The 20373-nt window shown below is 56.2% G+C and overlaps 1 protein-coding gene across 1 annotated transcript in view; it reads left to right on the top strand.

Moving 5' to 3' along the window:
- The window catches only part of HCN4 (hyperpolarization activated cyclic nucleotide gated potassium channel 4), a 135907-nt gene extending 120622 nt beyond the window's left edge, over positions 1-15285 (top strand). The window contains exons 5-8 of the mRNA XM_038747328.1: positions 3245-3391; positions 3698-3938; positions 4879-5043; positions 13907-15285. Of these exons, the coding sequence (XP_038603256.1) occupies positions 3245-3391; positions 3698-3938; positions 4879-5043; positions 13907-15285 (1932 nt within the window). The remainder of the gene's footprint in view (positions 1-3244; positions 3392-3697; positions 3939-4878; positions 5044-13906) is intronic.
- The last annotated feature ends 5088 nt before the right edge of the window (positions 15286-20373 follow it).

The following is a 20373-nucleotide window of genomic DNA, read 5'->3' as shown; positions in this document are numbered from 1 at the left end:
CAGGTAGGGGAGGAGGTCAAAGAGAGAGAGCAGTTGACATGCCCCCCCGCCCCTTCTTGCCCAGGAGTCAGCTTCTGTCCTGATGAAACCGGGAAGCAAAGCGAGGAGGGGCAAAGCTTGTCCACCCCTGCCTCTGCCCAGACCCCCAGAAAGAAGAGCTGTCCCTGTCCTGCACTCCACGCTCCCCAGAGCTAAACCACACAGGCTGCAGTGGGGAGAACAGGAAGACTCACTGTATGCCTGTGGATCTGGGCCCCAGCTCTGATCCTCCATGGAGAAACCTCCCCAGACTTCTTCCCTACATTTTTCCTTTCAGTAAAAAGCCTGTCCTCTTAGCTCCCAGCTGTGCCTTCCATTCTGGAGATGCTCCACTTTCTTCACTCTGTTCCCAAACTGGGAATTTCTGCAGAGAGACCAGAAGCTGTAGTTCCAAAATCCCATGGCTCCCCTGGTCCCCACTCCCCAGGCGAGCCTGACAGAGCAGGATGGAAAAGCTCAAAGGGGCACTGATCATGGTCCTGCCCTCCTGGGTCACCCACACCCTCCCTCCCCTTGAGTCCTGCTCTCCCTGCAGACACACTGGGTGTTCTGGGAAACCAACCCACCCGCAGGTACCCAGGTCCTTGGAGGTCGCCTGGCCACCCCAATTCTCCCTCCATCTCCAGACCCCCTGGGTTAACAACTGAATAGCTGGGAGGTCTGGTGGGGAAAAGTTAAGAGGGTTGGCAATGATGGGAAAGGCCCCCAACCCCACCCTTCCCTATCCTGGCCTTGGCCCTGCTTGCCCCTGGGTGGAGGGGTGAAGGTCTCCCCTCCTCCTGCCCTGCCCGCGCTTCCTGGCAGCATTTGGTATCTTGGGGCCTCCCAGCAGAGGGCACAGAGCTGGGCACCTGGTCTCCTGGGTCCTCCAGGCAGAGGGCAACAAAGCTGGGCACCAGGGTGGAAACAGATGCCCAAGGGCAGGGTTGCTGGAAAGGATGGTGGGGAACCCCGGGGGGCCGGGAGAAGGATCTTCCCCTGGCCACCCACCCCACCTCGCTGCTGGCCCCCTGATGCTCAGCCGCTGGGGTTCCCTGGCACCCCTGCGGAGGCTGGCAGACGCAGAGCCCTCCTCCTCCTCCTGCTGCTCCGCCGCCGCTCCTTCCCTAGCCTCCCACACGGGGAGCCGCCGACCTATTTGACTTTGATCAGGGCAAAGAGCCGATGAATATTTACAGCTGCCGCCTTGGCTGTTCTCCGTGGACAAAAGGCTCTGGAAATGCCAGGAAAGCCCAGCCGTTGCTCCTCCGCTCCCCACCCCTCCTCTTCCTCCTGTCAGCAAACGAAGCGGTGGGTGGGCGAGGGGCAAGGAGAGAGGGCACTGCCTGTGTGTCTGGCAGAGGGCCTGCCGCAGGCATGGAATGAGCTGGGGGTGGGAGCGACTAGGGCCACAGTGCCTCAGGGGGACCCAGCCCGCATCTAGGCAGGTACCAAGCGGGTACCAACCAGTCCTCCACCTCAGGGTCCCACTCCTGGGAGCCTACTGGGGCAGCCGCACAGGGGCAGGGCACTAGACTGGAAAATGAGGAGGACTGGGTCTCCTACTCCCTCCACCCTTTGTGTGCCCTGCCCCCTTACAGTACTTGTTAGCCACTTACTATGTGCCAGGCACTGGACTAAGCACTAGTGTAGGTACAAGCTAATAAGGTTGGACACAGTCTGTGTCTCACATTCATTCATTCAATCATATTTATTGAGCGCTTACTGTGTGCAGAGCACTGTACTAAGCCCTTGGGAAGTACAAGTTGGCAACATATAGAGACGGTCCCTACCCAACAGTGGGCTCACAGTCTAGAAGCTCACGGTCTCAATCCCCATTTTACAGATGAGGTAACTGAGGTATAGAGAAGCGAAGTGACTTGCCCAAGGTCACACAGCAGACAAGTGGCGGAGCTGGAATTAGAACCCAGGTCCTATTGGTTCCCAGGTTCATGCTCTTTCACTAGGCCACACTACTTCTCAATTGGAGCCAAATGAGCAAATCCCTTTCCACTTACGGTTTCCAGGTCCCTACTGAGGATAGATCTAAAGACCCTTACTGGATCATCTAACACAACCCCTATCCTTTATACAGAACCACACTCCTAAACCAACCTAGAGAGATGGAATCTCACATCTTGGTCTAGAAGGACCCCAGGGAAGGAGCCTTCCAACCAGTCCAAATCCCAGGCTTGAAGCTCTGAAGTCCTAAACTCTAGCCTAAGCCCATCCTGCTGCCTTTATATCTCCTTTCCCTTTGCTTCAGGCCTCAGTACAGCCTATCATCAATGCCTATGTAATAACCCTTCACGTTGGGGAAGCCTGCTGCTGAGTCACTTCCCAGTCTTTTCTGCCCAGGCTGGGAGTTATGGTTGGGGGAGGAGGTGAGACGAATGGGAAGCCAAAAGGGCAGGGTTTGGTCTAGATAAGAGGTAGGATAAGGGAGACTTGGGGCCTGACAGAGGCTTTTTCCCGATGGATAAAGGAGTGACCAATGTGGTCCTCGGCAGTTGCAATCCTTGGCAGTTGAAGCTGCAGTGGGAGAAGCAGTTCCTCAGGTAGAGGGAAATGGAGCTTGGTGTAGATTGTACTGAATGGGAAACTGCAATGTTGATTGTTGGGAGCGGTTGTGAGATGCGCCATTTGGGAACTGAATAAAACACCCAAGGATAAAGGGTGCAGGGGGGTGGCCCTGAAGGCTGAGAGGTGGGTCCCTGGAAGGCCATTGTGGGTGGCCATAGACACCACAGTCTATCCGCTTTGCCCCCACCACTCCATGGGGGCAGGTCCCTGCTCAGCACACTCCTGCCTCTGAGAAGCATCCCTGGGGGTGGGGCCAAGAAGACTGCCAGCCAAGAGGTGACAGGCTACTAGTCTCGCTGTGGGAACGGGGTTCCTGGGCAGCAGTCTGGTTTCACCCACCCCCAGCACCTGCGAAGAGGCGGGGCTCGTGTGCCCCAAATGTGGGCAACTGTGGGTCTCTGCCTCCCTGCAGACCTCTGAAGGAAAACAGTGCAGGATCCGGAGCCTGGTGCTTCCAGAATGCTGGGAGGACCGATCCACCTGCCAGCCTGCTGGGCATTTCCCGTTGGCGGTGGGAGCAGCCGTGGGGGTCACCTCTGGGTGAGGGTTCCCAGCTCTCGGCTGGGACCGGCCTGGCTGGACGGGAGCTCGGACCCAGCCTTCAGGCAGTTCAGTGATGCTTCTCTTGCCTCCGTTCCCCCAGTACAAGCAGGTGGAGCAGTACATGTCCTTCCACAAGCTGCCCGCCGACATGCGCCAGCGCATCCACGACTATTACGAGCACCGCTACCAGGGCAAGATGTTCGACGAGGAGAGCATCCTGGGGGAGCTCAGCGAGCCACTGCGGGAGGTAAGGCCCGGGGCCTGGCGGAGGGCCATGCTAGGAAGGGGCAGGGCCAGGGGGAGAGACGGGATGGGGACACAGTGGCTTAGTCAGGCAACTAATACCATGGGGCCTTCATTCCAGCTAGAGGCCCTCAGGAAAGCCCAAGAAGGGCCAAGGGGGCCGAGAGAGACCTTTCAAGTGGGACCCCTGCCACTGCTGCCGCTCTCACCCACCTTTTTCCCCTTTTCCTCCTTCCTCTTCTACCATGCCTGTTCCCTCCCCTTCCTCGCTCTCTCCATCCCTCCTGCCTTGCTCTCTTCCCGACCAAAGGAAATCATCAACTTTAACTGCCGGAAGCTGGTGGCCTCCATGCCGCTCTTTGCCAACGCTGACCCCAACTTTGTGACCTCCATGCTGACCAAGCTCCGGTTTGAGGTCTTCCAGCCAGGAGACTACATCATCCGCGAAGGCACCATCGGCAAGAAGATGTACTTCATCCAGCACGGGGTGGTCAGCGTCTTGACCAAAGGCAACAAAGAGACCAAGTTGGCCGATGGCTCCTATTTTGGGGGTGAGGCTCTGGCTGGGCTCGAGACTGGGTTGGGGCAGTGTCCCTGTCCCCTCCTGGCCTTGTATGCCATCCTATCCAGCGGCTGATCCCCAAGGCCTCAGATCAAGAGCAAATCAAGTTGTCGCTTTGAGTGGGAGGGAGACCCCATACTGTCCACAGGCCCCCAGGAAGAGTGGGTTTACAGTTCCATAAGAGTGGGGTTCATGGCCACATAAGTCAGCCTCCTTGGAGACCAGGCAGGCTTTATGGTTGGCCTCATTATTTCACTTCCCCACACCTCCAAAACCTCCACTAAAAAAACCTAAGCCCCCAATTTTCCTACCACCTGGCACTGCAGCACATCTAACAGGCTGGGTAGAAGGACGGCAGGATGGGGGCCAGGAAGCAAAGGAGTCAGTTCTCCCCTGATCCTCAGAGGGCGAATGGCAGCTGCAACAAACTCGGCTAATCTTCCCCAGCAACCTCCAGCCCCAATCAGAGACGTGCTGCAGTAGCCCACAGCCCTTCACAAGAAGGAGGCCAGTGGCAGGGACAAGACCTGGCCACCTTGGGATGAGGCCTGGAAGCAGGGCAGCTAGGCTAGGGGCCGGGGGGGTGGACAAGGTTGGGGGGAGCATTCTGTCCAGGGAAGGTGTAGCTAGGGCAAAGATCCCACCTGGCCACACTGAAACTGAAGTTTCTGGGGCAACCAGACACGGCTCTTATTTCCTCTCTGCTGGAGTTCTTGCTCCAGCCAGGTGGGGTGAAGGGCGGTCAGCCCACCCTGGGAAGAGGGAGCCCTGATGCCTGGGAGTGAAACCTTCTCCTGGCCTAGGGCCTGGGGTTCAGAGGCCCCAAGGGGGACATTGGGAGCGGGTCAGAGCCCCGCCAACTTTCCCCAGGAGGGTCAGGCAGGATGGGGAGATGCCTGCAACTCATTCTCCTCGTCCCTTCCCGACAGAGATCTGCCTGCTGACCCGGGGCAGGCGGACGGCCAGCGTCCGGGCCGACACCTACTGCCGCCTCTACTCCCTCTCAGTGGACAACTTCAACGAGGTGCTGGAGGAGTACCCCATGATGAGGAGGGCCTTCGAGACAGTGGCGCTGGACAGGCTGGACCGGATTGGTGAGGCATCGTCGGGGGCGGGCAAAGGAGGGGCAACCTGAGCGTTCTCTCTGGGAGCTCTTCCTGAAGGCTCTGTCCCCTTTCCTTCCCAGAATCCCACGTTAGAGAAGCTCATGCCAGGCCTTACAGGAAGATGGAAGGGATATTCATGACTCACTATACTTGGGACCAGAGTTCTAAATGGACGTCTGTCCAGGGCCTGGGGATTGGTTGGGGATTGGGGTGGGTTGGGGCTGAGGAGAGGATAGGCTAAGGGTGGAGGGGCGGCAGTGTGAGTGGTGAGTATGGGGCGATGCAGACTATGGGGGTGACTGGGTGCAAATCCTTCAGTGAAACGATTTTCCCAACTCCTTCCCAGATTTGAGTTGTGTCACCTGGCAGGGAGAGCTTCTTAGGCCACCCAGAAAATCCCAATGAGGCTTCTCCTTGGGCATCTGGGCTAAGCAATGTCAATTGGCTCTACAAACACACCTCAGGGCTTCAGTCAAACAATGACACTGAGCTGTCTGACCCTTGGGCTGGAAATGGGGCAAGGAAGGAAGGGCCTCTCACCCCTTACCTGTCTTCCCTCCTCCTCTTCAGCCTCCGCCCATCCCCCCATCCTCTATTCTCCCTCCTGCTTAGACTCTGAACCCCGTGGGACAGGGACTATGTCCGTGTCTTGTACCCCGAGCTTAGTAAGTGTTTAATGAATACCACAGTCATTCTTATTATTAAGTTCTGACCTCACTGGGATCCCCTTAAAGGAGCCACAGCAAGTGATTTAGGCCTCAAAAGTGCACAACCCTTACTAATGGTCTCTGAAACAGAGGCCTGTAAAGCTTCCTTGTAGCTTCTTTGTTTCCTGCTTTATTTCCTTTTCCCGCTGTGTTTGCAAGACAGTGGAGAAGACAGTCCCACCACACCCTGCAAAGTATCATCCTCATATATGGCTCCCAGAACGGGTGAGGGCCCAGTGGCGTCTGCTGCTCCCGAAGGGACGGCAGGATTCTGTTCTGAGACCACAGGCCGCACTTACTCTTCCTGATAGCCGTCTCCCTGCCCCACATGCATCCCTAAGCCCAGGGGGACTGGGTGTCCGCGCGCATGAATGGCTCAGCACAAAACGATCCCAACTTTGCCTCTTGCCTGCTATGTCAGGCAAAACAAGTCACAAGTCATTTAACTTGGAAAAGTTACTTAACTTCTCTGGGCCTCAGTTTCCTCACCCGTAAAATGGGGATTCAATGCCCAAGCTCCCTCCTGTTTCGACTGTGAGCTTCATGTGGCACAGGGACTGTGTCCTACCTGATGGTACTGTATCTACTCCAGCACTTAGAACAGTGCTTGACGCATAGTAAGCGCTTACCAAATAACATACACCAAATGCCATAAACCATCACCACAACTGCAGAAGCCACCCATGCACATCCCTAGCTAACAGTGGGACAGGCCTTTCCCCTCTTAGCCATTGGTGTCTGAGCAATATGCTTACTTCAAGTGGCAAGGGGACCAAAAAGATGCTGTCTTCAAATGTGCTTTCAAGTTCACGGTATGCAAATTTCTCAGCATGTGAGTCACACCCGTGGAGCCTCTCTCACTGTCAGCTGTGTGGTCTTTGAACCATAGGCCAGCTCTTCTAACTTTCAAAAGACCGGTTTGAAATGAGCCCCCTGCCCCATCCCTGCTTGCTGGCCCCAGTTGTCTGAGGATTTGAGGTGTTTGCACCCCCCTCATCCCTCACAGGAGGAGAGAATAGTACTGCCTCCCCAAATCGGGTTTTCCTCAGCTGCAACGGGTGCCTAGGCCCCTGCTTGCGACTAGAGGCCCCCAGAAAACTAAATTTTACCGGGAAATGGACTCTCCTGTCCTGTAAACTGGAGGGGTGGCGTTGGGCGTGAGGCCTGCCCCAGCAGAACTCACTGGGCTGACAACTGGGAGACCAGGAATCCCTTAAATGTGCACATGGGAGAGGGCAAGACACTTGTGGAAAATGGTTACAATGGCTATTTCTGCAACAACATCTTAGGAGCCCTACTCTTCCGGCGTGGGAGAAATCCACCAGTCAGTCAATCAGTGGTATTTATTGAGCGCTTACTACATTCAGATCACTGCACTAAGCTCTTGGGAGAGCACAGTACAATGGAGTTGGTAGACATAATCCTTGCCTTCAGGGAGCTTACAGTCTAGAGGAGTCAGAGGTCAAAATAAATGATGGATATGCACATAAGTGCTGTGGCCTTTACTGGCCATGTCCTTTGTGGGGCCCCTGCCTTGGACACAGACATACCTTAAGCTGGGGGAGGAGTGTAGGCTGCCAAACAAGAGCCAGGCGCTCACTATTGATCCCTCTCTGGGTCCCGGCTACAAGATCCTTACTTATAAACCATCACATTGGGTGTCTCAACAGCATCTTTCACCTAGAACCTCTGGCACACATTCACCCACAGACCTTAAGAGCATCCTAGGGGGGAGCAACCCTTGAAACTGATGATCCCTGTGGATTTGCCTATAAGCTCACAAAACACAGCTATTTTGCCATTCTTCGGTCTTTCTTATTCGGAGATGATGCTACTGGTGGTGAGGTCCTATCCAGGCCTGCCTGGGATCGTGGCTGAAGGGACTGATGCGTGTCCAATGCAAGTTCATTCATTCATTCGTATTTATTAAGCACTTACTGTGTGCAGAGCACCATACTAAGCGCTTGGGAAAGAACAATACAACAATAAACAGTGACAATCCCTGCCCACAGTGAGCTTACAGTCCACCTGATTCACAAGATGAAATCAAACAATGAATCAGTGGTATTTATTGGGCACTTATTAGGTGCAGAGCATGGTACTAAGCACTTCTGCTTTTTCCCCGGTAAGAAAAAAAGCAACAGAAAGCACCTAGAAAGCTGAGACCCACGGCAATAAGTGGTCAGTTTAGGTATTCATTCATTCATTCAATCGTATTTATTGAGCGCTTACTGTGTGCAGAGCACTGTACTAAGCGCTTGGGAAGTACAAGTCGGCAACATATAGAGACGGTCCCTACCCAATAACGGACTCACAGTCTAGAAGGGAGAGACAGGCAACGAACTATGTAGACAGGTGTCAAAATCGCCAGAACAAATAGAATTAAAGCTATATGCACATCATTAACAAAATAAATAGTAAAAGTAAATATGTACAAGTAAAATAAATAGAGTAATAAATCCGTACAAATATATATACAAGTGCTGTGGGGAGGGGAAGGAGGTAGGGCCGGGAGGATGGGGAGGAGGAGAGGAAAAAGGGGGCTCAGTCTGGGAAGGCCTCCTGAAGGAGGTGAGCTCTCAGTAGGGCTTTTAAGGGAGGAAGAACCTGTGTATGGGCTACTTGCATGATACTCCCCAAGAATTCAAGTTCCATAAGACCAGGACTAGCGCCCCGTGGGTCCTGAATAACAACAAAAACGGTGCTAGGATGGACTCGTGGCGGGGGAGATTGGCTTTTAGGAGAGGGGAAAAATATGTGCCTTGAGAGCTTGGAATCAAGAACCACTGGCTTCAGAAATGGGGACCATGGCATTCTACAGTAGGTGATCAATGGCTCGGTTGGTGCCCCAGCAGGACACTCCCTGCTGGCAGCCGTGGGCAAAACTGGGGTGAAATTTTCACTGATCACCGATGCCTGCTGTTGCCTGCCAAGGTCTGACACTTCCTCACCAGGGAACTAACTGCCTCTCCCCTCCCCATTCCCCAAATGTCACCTGTGGTTGAGAGTTGGTGGTTCCATCTGTTCAGGAAGAAACACAGCTTGGCCTAATGGAAAGAGCGCGGGCCTCGGAGTTAAAGGACCTGGGTTTTAATCCTGGCTCCACAACATGACTGCTGTGTGACCTTGGGCAAGTCACTTAACTTTTGGGTGCTTCAGTTCCCTCATCTGAAAAAAGGGGCTTTCCCATCTGTAAAATGAGCCCCACACAGGTCATGGACTGTGTCCAATCTGATTAGATTATATCCATTCCAGCACTTAGTACGGTACCTGGCACATGGTGAGTGCTTAACAAATTCCATTTTTAAAAAAAGCCACTGCCCTAGGGAATGGCAGGCAGGGACTGTCCGCAAGGGGAAAGAGGGAGGTGAGAGGGCTCCTGGTTCTTTTTCCGGTAGGAGAGTTTCTACTCAAGGCCGGAACGCATCCATCGGACATGCCCAACTTCTCTCCCACGAGTTCTGGTGGAGTTTGGGTTTTGAGGCAAGGTCACCCGGAGGAGATCCGGGAGAACATAGGGAGTCTGAACAAAGATGGTGCTGAACTCTCTCCCTACTCAAACGCTGAGAGTGATATTTCCCCTATCCTCCGCTACCAAAAGAGGTGGGTGAAGATTAAACTGGCCAAGAGCCACCCAGATGTTGAGTGCTAAAGCACCCTGGGAGAATCCCTTGGGCAGGACAGAATCCCCAAAAAGGGTCAGCACAGGATAGAATCCCCAATCTAATCAGCTGAGAGGACAGAAGGGGATAAAGCTTCCTTTCCGCCTCAGTGTGGCTTAGCGGAAAGAGCACAGGCTTGGGAGTCAGAGGACATGGGTTCTAATCCCGGCTCTGCCACTTGCCTGCTGTGTGACCTTGGATAAGCCGCTTAACTTCTCTGGGCCTCAGTTACCTCATATGTAAACTTGTACTTCCCAAGCGCTTAGTACAGTGCTCTGCACACAGTAAGCGCTCAATAAATACGATGGAATGAATGAATGAATAAACTGGGTATTAAGACCGTGAGCCCCATGTGGTACAACCTGATTACCTTGTATCTATCCCAGCTCTTAGAATAGGATGTGATACACAGTAAGCACTGAACAAGTACCATAATTATTATTAATTATTAGTATTCATTCAATCTTATTTTTTGAGCACTTCCCACCATACTAAGTGCTTGGGAGAGTACAATATAACAAGAAGCAGACGCATTTCCTGCCCACAGTGAGCTTATAGTCTATAGGAGGAGGATCCCAAAGTAAAGGGGGATCAGGGGAAGAGTCGTCGCTAGTCACAGTCATCTACTTCAGGCTTCTCCTCGAACTTCCTGAACCATTTTGATCCCTTTCTCACATTCCTCTCTCTCTACATCTCTACAATGATCCTTGGGGACTTCACTGTCCACATGGTTGTTACCGATGACTCTTCCACTGCTTGCTTCCTGTCACTCATCAACTCAACCAACCTCCTATGCCTCCCCACCTCACCCACTCAAGTGCACACTTGATCTCATCATCTCTAATCCCTGTACAAACGCTACCTTTACCAACTCTGAAATCCCTCTATCGGACCACAACCTCCTCACCTGACTTCTCTCTCACACACCCCCTCCCCACAAATCTGTCCTGTTCCCCCAAAGAGACCTACTGTCTTTTAATCCCCTCCAACTTTCTAGTCATCATGGTCCATTTGGACTCCATACCCAACTACCTTCTTGATGCCCTCACCACCACCCTTTCCATTGAACTGAACTCACTCTCCCCTGTTCCTCTTCTGATCTCATACTACTAATCCACAGGCCCAGATCTCCTCCACAGTCCACTTCCTCTGCTCCCGTGCACAAGCTGCGGGGCACAACTTGCAGAAATCCAGACCCTGTACGTTTCAAATTCATCTTTGCCTTGGCATTATCCTCAACTCATCTCTCTCTTTCAGCCCACATATTTAATCTCTCACCAAATTTTGTCCATTCTACCTTCACAACACAGCTAACATCTGCCCTTCCCTCTCCATCTAAACTGCCACTATGCCGATCCAATCACTGATCGTATGCTGCCCTGCCTACTGCATCAGCCTCCTCGCCGACTTCCCTGCCTCCTGTCTCTCCCGACTCCAGTCCACATTTGACACTGCTGCATGAATCATTTTTCTAAAAAATATTCATTCCATATCTCCCCACTCCTCAAAAATCGCTAGTTATTGCCCATCCACCTCTGCATCAAACAGAAACTCCTTACCATTGGCTTTAAAGCACTCACTCACCTTTCCCCCTCCTACTTAACGTCACAGATTTCCTACTACAATGCAGACCACAAATTTTATTCTTTTATGACAGCCTACCCAACTGTACCTCCATCTCAACTATCTCACCACTGACCCCCTTGCCCACATCTTCCTTCTGGCCCGGAACTCCCACCCCCTTCATATAAGACAGACCACCACTCTTCCCACCTTCAAAGCCTTATTAAAATCACGTCTCTTCCAAAAGGCTTTCCTCAATCAATCAATCAATCGTATTTATTGAGCACTTACTGTGTGCAGAGCACTGTACTAAGCGCTTGGGAAGTACAAGTCGGCAGCATATAGAGACGGTCCCTACCCAACAGTGGGCTCACAGTCAACTAAAGCCCTCATTTCCCCTACTCCCTCTCCCTTCTGTATCGCTTATGCACTTGGATCTGTACCCTTTAATCGCTTGATATTCACCCCATCCTCAGTCCCACAGCACTTAAGTACATATCATCGGTCATTTATTTCAATGTTTATTTCCCTGTATATTGTAAGTTCCTTGTGGGTAGGGACCGTGTCTATCAACTCTGGGTTTTTTTTTTGGTACTCTCCCAAATCAATCAATCAATCGTATTTATTGAGCGCTTACTGTGTGCAGAGCACTGTACTAAGCGCTTGGGAAGTACAAGTTGGCAACATAAAGAGACGGTCCCTACCCAACAGTGGGCTCACAGTCTAAAAGAGGATTACTACAGTGCTTTGCACGGAGTACGTGCTCAATAAATCCCACCGATTGACTTCTCCAGTTCCTCCTGAAACCTCCAGCCTGCCAACACGACAGCGGCAGTGTGGGTCAGAACAGCCTTGGGTCCCAGAGTTGGTTGCAACGTGAAATCCTTGGGACCTGACAGAAGAGGCAGAGAGGTGTTCTAACATAGGCGGGCAGGGACCGGGCTTAGGCGTATGACCCGGTTTGGGCTGCCGGGGGCAATTGGAGCCCAGCTCCTCTCTGCTCACCCCATCCCTCACCCGAAAGCCAGCCGAGGGGAAACCTCCCTGCGAAGCAGCGTCAAAAGCCACCCAGGCAGTGGTGTGTCCTTGAGAGGTCAGGCTGGAGCTGAAGAGCTGCCAAACCATAAATGTCCATCTCCCTAGCGGGATGGTTCCTTACCATGGTACTGGGAAAACAATGTTCAAGCTTATCCACGGGACGGATGCTGACCGAGAGCAGCTGTCCCCGGCAGGGAACCAATTCCGTTACTGCCCCTCTGGTCTCTGGGGAGGCAGGCCCAGCCCTGCCTGGAGGATTGGGGCAGTGGTAGGAAAGAGGTCCAGACAATACTGCCAATGGAAACATCGTGGCCTAGTGGATAGAGCACAGGCCAGAGAGTCAGAAGGACTTGGATTCTAGGTCCAGCTCCACCGCTTATCTGCTGTGTGACCTTTGGCGAGTCATTTAACATCTCTATGCCTCAGTCCCCTCACCTGTAAAATGGGGATTCAGACTGTGAGCCTGACGTAGGACAGGGACCGTGTCCAACCCAATCAGCTTTTATCAACCCCAGCGCTTAGTACAGTGCCTGGAACATAGTAATCGCCAAGCAAATACTGTAAAAAAAACCCGCCTTATCCAAGGGTCCAGAGAAATGGGCTTTGGACCTTCCCCCAACATTCAATCCATCGTATTTATTGTGGGCTTACTGTGTGCAGAGCACTGTAGTAAGCGCCCAACATGGCCCTGGAGGGCCGGAGACTGGAGAGAGTCTTTCCCTGGTCAAGAGAGTCAGAAGCGGAGTACATTCCAGCCCGTTGTTGGGTAGGGCCCGTCTCTAAATGTTGCCGACTAGGGCCCATCTCTATACGTTGCCGACTAGGGCCCGTCTCTATACGTTGCCGACTAGGGCCCGTCTCTATATGTTGCCGACTTGTACTTCCCAAGCGCTTACTACAATGCTGTGCACACAGTAAGCGCTCAATAAATGAATCCTTCCTGCCTCCATCCCCCTGCCCAGAAGCCCAGGGTGGGACCCAAAGATGATGACCGCCCGCTCAACAGTTGCAGCCCAGGCGGTGCCCATTGGAGACTGTGGAGCCTGCTGTGCTGGGAGGCGGAGGGCATCCGCAGGCCTCCGGGCCTGGGCGGCCCGGCCCTGGTGGGCATGTGCAGGCCTCTGGGCCCGGCCCTGGTGGGCATCCCAGGAATTCTCAATCGCTTAGTACAGTGCTCTGCACATAGTAAGCACTCAATAAATATGATTGATGATGATGATGATGATCCGCAGGCCTCCAGGCCCGGCCCCGGTGGGCATCCGCAGGCCTCTGGGCCCGGCCCTGGTGGGCATCCGCAGGCCTCCGGGCCCGGCCCTGGTGGGCATCCCTGGGCTTCTCAATCGCTTAGTCCAGTGCTCTGCACATAGTAAGCACTCAATAAATACGATTGATGATGATGATGATCCGCAGGCCTCCGGGCCCGGCCCCGGTGGGCATCCGCAGGCCTCCGGGCCCGGCCCTGGTGGGCATCCCAGGGCTTCTCAAGCGCTTAGTCCAGTGCTCTGCACATAGTAAGCGCCCAATGAGTCCGATTGATGATGATGATGATCCGCAGGCCTCCGGGCCCGTCCCTGGTGGGCATCCCAGGGCTTCTCAAGCTTTTAGTCCAGTGCTCTGCACATAGTAAGCGCCCAATGAATCCGGTTGATGATGATGATGATCCGCAGGCCTCCGGGCCCGTCCCTGGTGGGCATCCCAGGGCTTCTCAAGCTTTTAGTCCAGCGCTCTGCACATAGTAAGCGCTCAATGAATCCGGTTGACGATGATGATGATGCGCAGGCCTCCGGGCCCGGCCCCGGCGGTCACCTGAGTGTCCTCTCCTCTCCCTCCCCGGGCCCCCGTGTCTCTCCGCGTCTCTCCGTCTGCCCCCGGTCGCCTTAGGCAAGAAGAACTCCATCCTCCTGCACAAGGTGCAGCACGACCTCAACTCGGGCGTGTTCAACTACCAGGAGAAGGAGATCATCCAGCAGATCGTGCAGCACGACCGGGAGATGGCCCACTGCGCGCACAACGTGCAGGCGGCCGCCGCCCAGGCCGCCGCGGCCGCCGCCGCCGCCGCCGCCGCCCAGGCGGCCGCCCGGGCGGCGTCCAGCCCGACGCCCATCATCTGGACGCCGCTGATCCAGGCCCCGCTGCAGGCGGCCGCCGCCACCACCTCCGTGGCCATCGCCCTCACCCACCACCCGCGCCTGCCCGCCGCCCTCTTCCGCCCGCCGGGGGGCGCCAACGCCGCCTCCAACACCGCCGCGGGGCCGCCAGGGGGCGCCGGCCAGACCCCGCGGCCGCACAGGCGGCTGCCGTCGTGGCTGCCGTCGGCGCTGGGCTCGCCGTCCAGCAGCGGCCCGTCGCAGCCGCACACGCCCGGGGCCGACACGCCCCCGGCCTCGTCCTGCCCCGCCCAGCAGCCGGGAGGCTTCCCCGCCCAGGTCCACCGGGCGGCCCCGGCCGGGTCGCCGTCGGCGGGCGGCTCGCCCCCGGGGCCCGCCCGCTTCGGCCGCTTCCAGCAGGCGCCGGGGCCGGGGCCGCCGCTAGGGGGCGGCCCGGACCAGCTCCCGGCCCCGCCGCTAGGGGGCGGCCCGGACCAGCTCCCGGCCCCGCCGCTAGGGGGCGGCTCCCCGGGGTCCGGGCGGGGCCGGGCGGGCGGCGGGGGCTCCCCGACGGCGCGGCCCGCGGCCCCACCAAGTGCATTAGCGACTGGGCCGCCGGGGCCCGCCGCCCCGCCCCTCCCGGAGCGGCCGCCGCCGCCCTGCGGGTCCCCTCTGCCGCCGCCGCCGCCGCCGCCGCCAGGGGGCGCCTCCCCCGGCTACAGCCCCACGGGCTTCCAGAGCCCCGGGCCGCCCAGGACCCTGCCGTGCGGGCCGGCCTCCTCCCCCGGTTCCCACGGTTCCGCCGGTTCCCACGGTTCCGGCGGTTCCCACGGCTCCATCCTGGGCCTGGCGTCCGGCCCGCAGCCCCCGCAGCGGCGCAGCACCCCGGCCCTGCCTCCCGGCCGCCTGACCCAGGACCTCAGGCTCCTGTCCGCCTCGCAGCCGGCCCTGCCCCAGGACGGGGGCCCCGCGCCGCGCCGAGCCTCCCCCCGAGCCTCCCGGGAGGCCCTTTCCGCCTTCCCCGGTGCCGGCGGCAACGTCGGGGGACCGGGCCTCCGTGCCCTCCCGCCGCCGGCGCTTCCCAGGGCCCGCCAGCTGGCCTCAGGTGCCCTGCCCCCCTGCCCCCCTCGGGACCCCGAGCCCTCCCGCTCCAAACTGCCCTCCAATTTGTGACGTTTCCCCCCCCCCCCCTCCGCCACGGTTCGGGACCCCCCCCCCCCCCCCGCTAGGACCCCTAAACTTGGAGGAGTCCCTTCTTCCCCCTCCCGTCCTCCAGGGTTAACTGTGATTAGGAATAACGAGAGTTATAATAAAAAAAAAAAAGGAGAAGAAGAAAAAGCAGATAGCCAGGTATTCTCAGAACTGTAGGCTTTCGGTCACCCGATTTTGTAGGCGATTTTAATACTAGGAGGCCACTAAACCCCTCCAGGGGCCCACCCACCCAAAGGGAGGTGGGAGAGGGTCTCCCCGTGGTGGGTGCTGACTGACGGACGGTGGGGTCAGCCAGGACCCTCTGGACCCCCTGCCCAGCTGGCCCCTGGGGGAGCCTCCTGCTCTTTGGGCTGAAGAGTGAGCCCAGGCCTCCCCATCCAGTGAGGGAGGGCGAGACTGGAGGGGTGATATTGGCCGAAGAAGAGGGGCGAGGGCGTTGGGCGGTGTGGCCTGGTCCGGCCCGCCCCGGTTCCTAGGCAGCGGCGGAGGCAGAGAGTTGGGGGCCAGCCGAGCACCCCCGCCCCGGACCATGAGTGGCCCAGGTAGGGCCCCGGAAGAGGAGGACTAGGGGAAAGAGAAGACGTCAGACCCCCTCTCCAATAAGGCTTTGTGAAAATGGGGGGAGGAGAGGTGGGCGGTGGGGCAGAAGCATGCCAGCAGGCCAGGCCGGAGGACCCCCAGAGCCCTCTGGATCTGAGAACCCAGGGCTGACTTCTTCCAGAGAAGCCAACGAGCAGCCCCCTGCCCACCCCCCGCCACCTCGCCCCACCCAAAAACTGCCCTCGCTCTCCCTGCCCCAGAGACCCTCTTGCCGCTCGGACTCACCAGCAATAGAACTGATCCAAAAGCAGAGGCAGCTTCGGTGGCTGAGCACCCTGGCCTCGAGCACGCAGCGTGCACCCTCCTGCCACCGTGGGGTGTGCGGTGAGAGACCATGAGGGCGGTTGGGCTCAGGGGGCACAGAGGCCCCGGGAGACTTTGAACCCTCTGGCTCCCTAGGGGTTCTGGGGGTGAGGCAATAAGGCCTGGCTCCTGCACGGAGCGACCACCTGCGAAGCCAGGTAAGCGGAGGTCTTGAGCAAATAGACCACCTCACTGGCCACCTCACTGTGAAAGGGCTTAAGAGCTCATCTAGGGGATCCCCTAGGCCCTCCCCACCCACCCGAGGCTCCAAGTCCGTCCTCTCGCCCGGCCGTCTTCTCCCCCTGCTCCGTGAAGGTAACAAAAAACAGCTCCGTCACGCCCCTTCCTCCCATTCGAGGCCTTCCTTCCTCCTTCCCCCTGGCCTGGGCCTTCCTTCTCTCTTCATTCCTCCTCCCTTTCGAGGCCCTCCTTCCTCCCTCCCTCTGACCTGGCCCTTCCCTCTCTCTTCATTCCTCCTCTCATTTCTGGCTCTCCCCATCCCTCCCACCTCTGGGTTCAGGATCTCAGTCGGCCTGGGAAATTGGGAAACTTGTTGTCACCCGATGTGGCTGTAGCACTAACTAAATGCTAGCGCTTCACAAGGCTTTGGGTGACTCACATCCAAGGTGGGACCAACCTCGGTCTTTCTGAAAGGGGCCTCTAGGCTAACCGTTTTCTACTACAGTATGGCAATACGGACATATGTATACGTGTATATGTAGCCATGTATAGCGGTGTGTAGACATACATACGTACATACATACACAGTCATAGATATTCTACTTTTGAATAGAAGCATCAGGCCTGACCCTAATTTGGGGACGTGGCAGCTTATGAGCGGGGATATAACCTGTCCCTTGCTGACCGCCCCTGGATGTAACCTCAGCCCGTGTCAAGGAGCCAGGCCTGGATCACAGAGGGCAGTGCTGAAAGTGACAGAAACTTTCAAACTGGAATGTAAGCAGCAGTCACACCCATAGTGACTTTGCGGGGGCAGTGGGAGGGTGCTGATGGTGGTGTTGGGGTGACGGGGGGAGTGGCAGGGGTCTGTCAGGGTGATGTTGGGATGACGGATGGGAGTAGGGTGAGTAGCAGTAAGACGGTGCTATGAAAGAGGGAGGCAAGGAGGCAGGTAAGGGGCTTCTCAGGCTGGACTTGGAGCTTGACCCGTGGGCACTTTTCAGTCTTCTTGGTTCTCATCCAACTGAAGAAGGCACCCACTGGGTCTACAGCCCAGACTTTGGGCAGAGTAAAATGGGGGAGGTGGGGCTGCCACCTGACCCCACATAGACAAGGACTACAGTGCCTGGCACATAGTAAGCTCTTAATAAATACCATTAAAAAAAAAGGACACCGCCTCCCACCCTTCTTCTTGTCCGCCCCTGTCCTTGCTGCCCCCGTTGCCCCAGAATGGTCATTCTGAGACTTTCAGTTTTACTGGAGGGGAGTTCCAGCCAGGTAGGCTTGATTCATTCATTCATTCAATCGTACTTATTGAGCGCTTTCTGTGTGCAGAGCACTGTACTAAGTGCTTGGGAAGTACAAGTTGGTAACATATAGAGATGGTCCCTACCCAACAGCGGGCAGAGGGAGGGAAGAGGTCCTGGAGGCTGTTCAGCTACCTACCTCTCCCTGGCTCCAGTGCAGCGCGGAGACTGTCAGGATGGAACTTCTTTCCCACCTGATCCACCGCCGGCTAATATTTCTTTACTTCTCAGCCGAGCCGTGCCTCGTGCCTCGTTGCAGGGCCTAGGATTTGAGTAATGGAAGCTGAGTTGGGTTGGAAGCTGGAAGAGAAGGCGGAGGCATAGAGGTCCTTGAAGTTGAACTTTGACACCCTCTAGCCCATTCCCAAAGAGGACCAAAATTTTCCCACCCTCACATCTCCCCCTTTCCGTGCCCTAGGCTTTTGGAGTGTTAGACCCTGGGTGATGAGTTTCCAATTTTGGTTTCTTTTCTGTGGAGACCAAGGCCCTCTTCCTCTCCTGCCCTCCTGCTCTCCTGCCATCCCACTCTTCTGACCTCCTGATTTAGCGCCGGGGACAGGAGCTCGGTTTGGTTTATCTAGTCCCCAAATCCTGCTCCCTCAGGAAACACATCTTGCCCCTTCAGATGGGTAGCCCGCACTCCCCACTCCCGGCCCGCACCTTGGAGGTAGCTCTGGGGAAGGCAAGGAGGAAAAGGAGCCATGACTCTGGACCTGGTCCCGCTCTTCCTCTCCACCTAGGAGACTGGCTCCCCCCCGGTCCAAACCCCCGCCCTCCCCAGCCAGCCAGATTTCACTGCTGTGGGACTGATCATTCTTTCCCCAGGGGTAAAGGACTGGAGCAGAGGCCCAACTGTCCCAGGGCTGGCGGTGTGAGGCGTCCCAGAGGAATAGGTTGGAGGAAGCCCCAGTGGAAATCCCACAAAGACTTTGGCCAGGGGTTTCCGCGGCATCATGACCCGGAGGGCAGCGGGCTCTGTCAGACCCAGGAGAGCAGAGCGAGAGCTTCAGGGCAACAGTGAAGGACTTGACACACCCCAGGGGAAGACTTGGGGCTTAGGACTCTCCTCCCAATCATCAATCGATCGATCAATCACATTTACTGAGTGCTTCCTGTGTGTAGAGTACCGTACTAAGCGCTTGGGAGAGTACAATGTGACATAGTTGGTGAACTCGTTCCCTGCCCACAATGAGTTGACAGTTCAAGGAGACAAACATTAGCATAAATTAATAAATGATGGGTATGTATATAAGTGCCCTGGAGCTGAATCAAGAGTGTAAATACAAGTGCGTGGAAGATGCAGAAGGGAGAGGGAGAAAAGGAAATGAGGGCTTACTCGGAGAAGGCCTCTTGGAGGAGATGTGCCTCAGGAAGACTTAGAAGGGGGTGAGAGCGATTGTCTGTTGGATATGATGAGGGAGGGCATTCTTGGCTTTCTGGCTGGCTCAGGCAGAGGAGGCAGGTGTGGATGAGAATTCATCAGCATAAGTGATAGGAAGCAAATTGAATTTTCCAACTTCCCTCTGCTTTCCAACATTGATCTCCTGGAGGTGGAAGGGCTGGGGGGGTGAGCATATCCAGCGCTTCTGAAACCAGGTGGGGCTGAGGTTTGGATGAAGTCTCTTTAACTTGGGTGAGTATCCCAGACCCCGCCCCACTGGGCCACCTCTGCCTAGCCCCTGGCCCACCCCGTGTGACTGGTTCTCTGCCCCTATCTCCCGCTTCACCTGCCTTCCCTGCAGAAGTTGGCCTGTAGTGAAGAGGAGTAAGCAGAAGTCACACCTGGGCCCATCAGCCAGATTCTGCCCGCATCCAGAGCAGTGGGGACCAGGGCAGTCAGCAGTGTGCAGGTTGCTTATATCCCCCCGCCCCCCTTATCCTTCCCCTACTCGTCTTCAGCTAGCTTGAGTGTTTGCGGGTGAGTAGGGCCATCTGAGTCCTCACGACAGATGGACCCCGCCTCTACCACCCTCACATGTCTTCTCGTGTGCTCTCTTTTCTTTGTCTCTTGCTCTTTCTGAGTCACAGAAATAGGCCCTGAGCCTCAACCAGAGCATCTCTGGTCCCTTGGGATGAGGTGTTCGGCCCTGAGGTAGGCGGGGCCCAAGATGTTGGACACAGAGCCAGGGGCTGACAGCTCCCCGAGGACTCTGAGCCCATTGTTGGGTAGGGATTGTCTCTGTTGCCCAATTGTACTTTCCAAGCGCTTAGTACAGTGTTCTACACACACTGTAAGCAATCAATAAATACAATTGAATGACTCTGAGCCCAGGAGGGGACGTGGCCCGCCGGTAGAGGCTGCTCCAGATTAAAAAAATAAAATGGCCCTAGAAGCTTCAGACAGCAGACCATGGCTGCAGAACATTCCCTTGACAAACCCCAGACCTGAGCTTCTCAGCCTGTCCCGGAGCCCTTTTCTACCTGCTCCTCCATTGGACATTTTGGCCTCCTCTTTCTCCTGGATTCTCAGGTTTGGGGCTTATGGGGATGGCTGCTCTGGGTGGGTTTTAAGTGGACTTCCCCTTCAGCTGTGCCAACCACTTCTGCTATGGGAACCCCCATCCCAAGCTGCAACTTGTAGCGGGGAGAGTGTGGAGTTATTGGGGATCTAATGCTGGCTGAGCCTCATTCCGGTCAGCCTGGAATTGGGGTCAGCAGG

The sequence above is a fragment of the Tachyglossus aculeatus genome, chromosome 5 (assembly GCF_015852505.1).
Source record: "Tachyglossus aculeatus isolate mTacAcu1 chromosome 5, mTacAcu1.pri, whole genome shotgun sequence".
In the NCBI taxonomy this organism is placed as follows: domain Eukaryota; kingdom Metazoa; phylum Chordata; class Mammalia; order Monotremata; family Tachyglossidae; genus Tachyglossus; species Tachyglossus aculeatus.
This window is presented reverse-complemented; position numbering and strand designations above follow the sequence as displayed.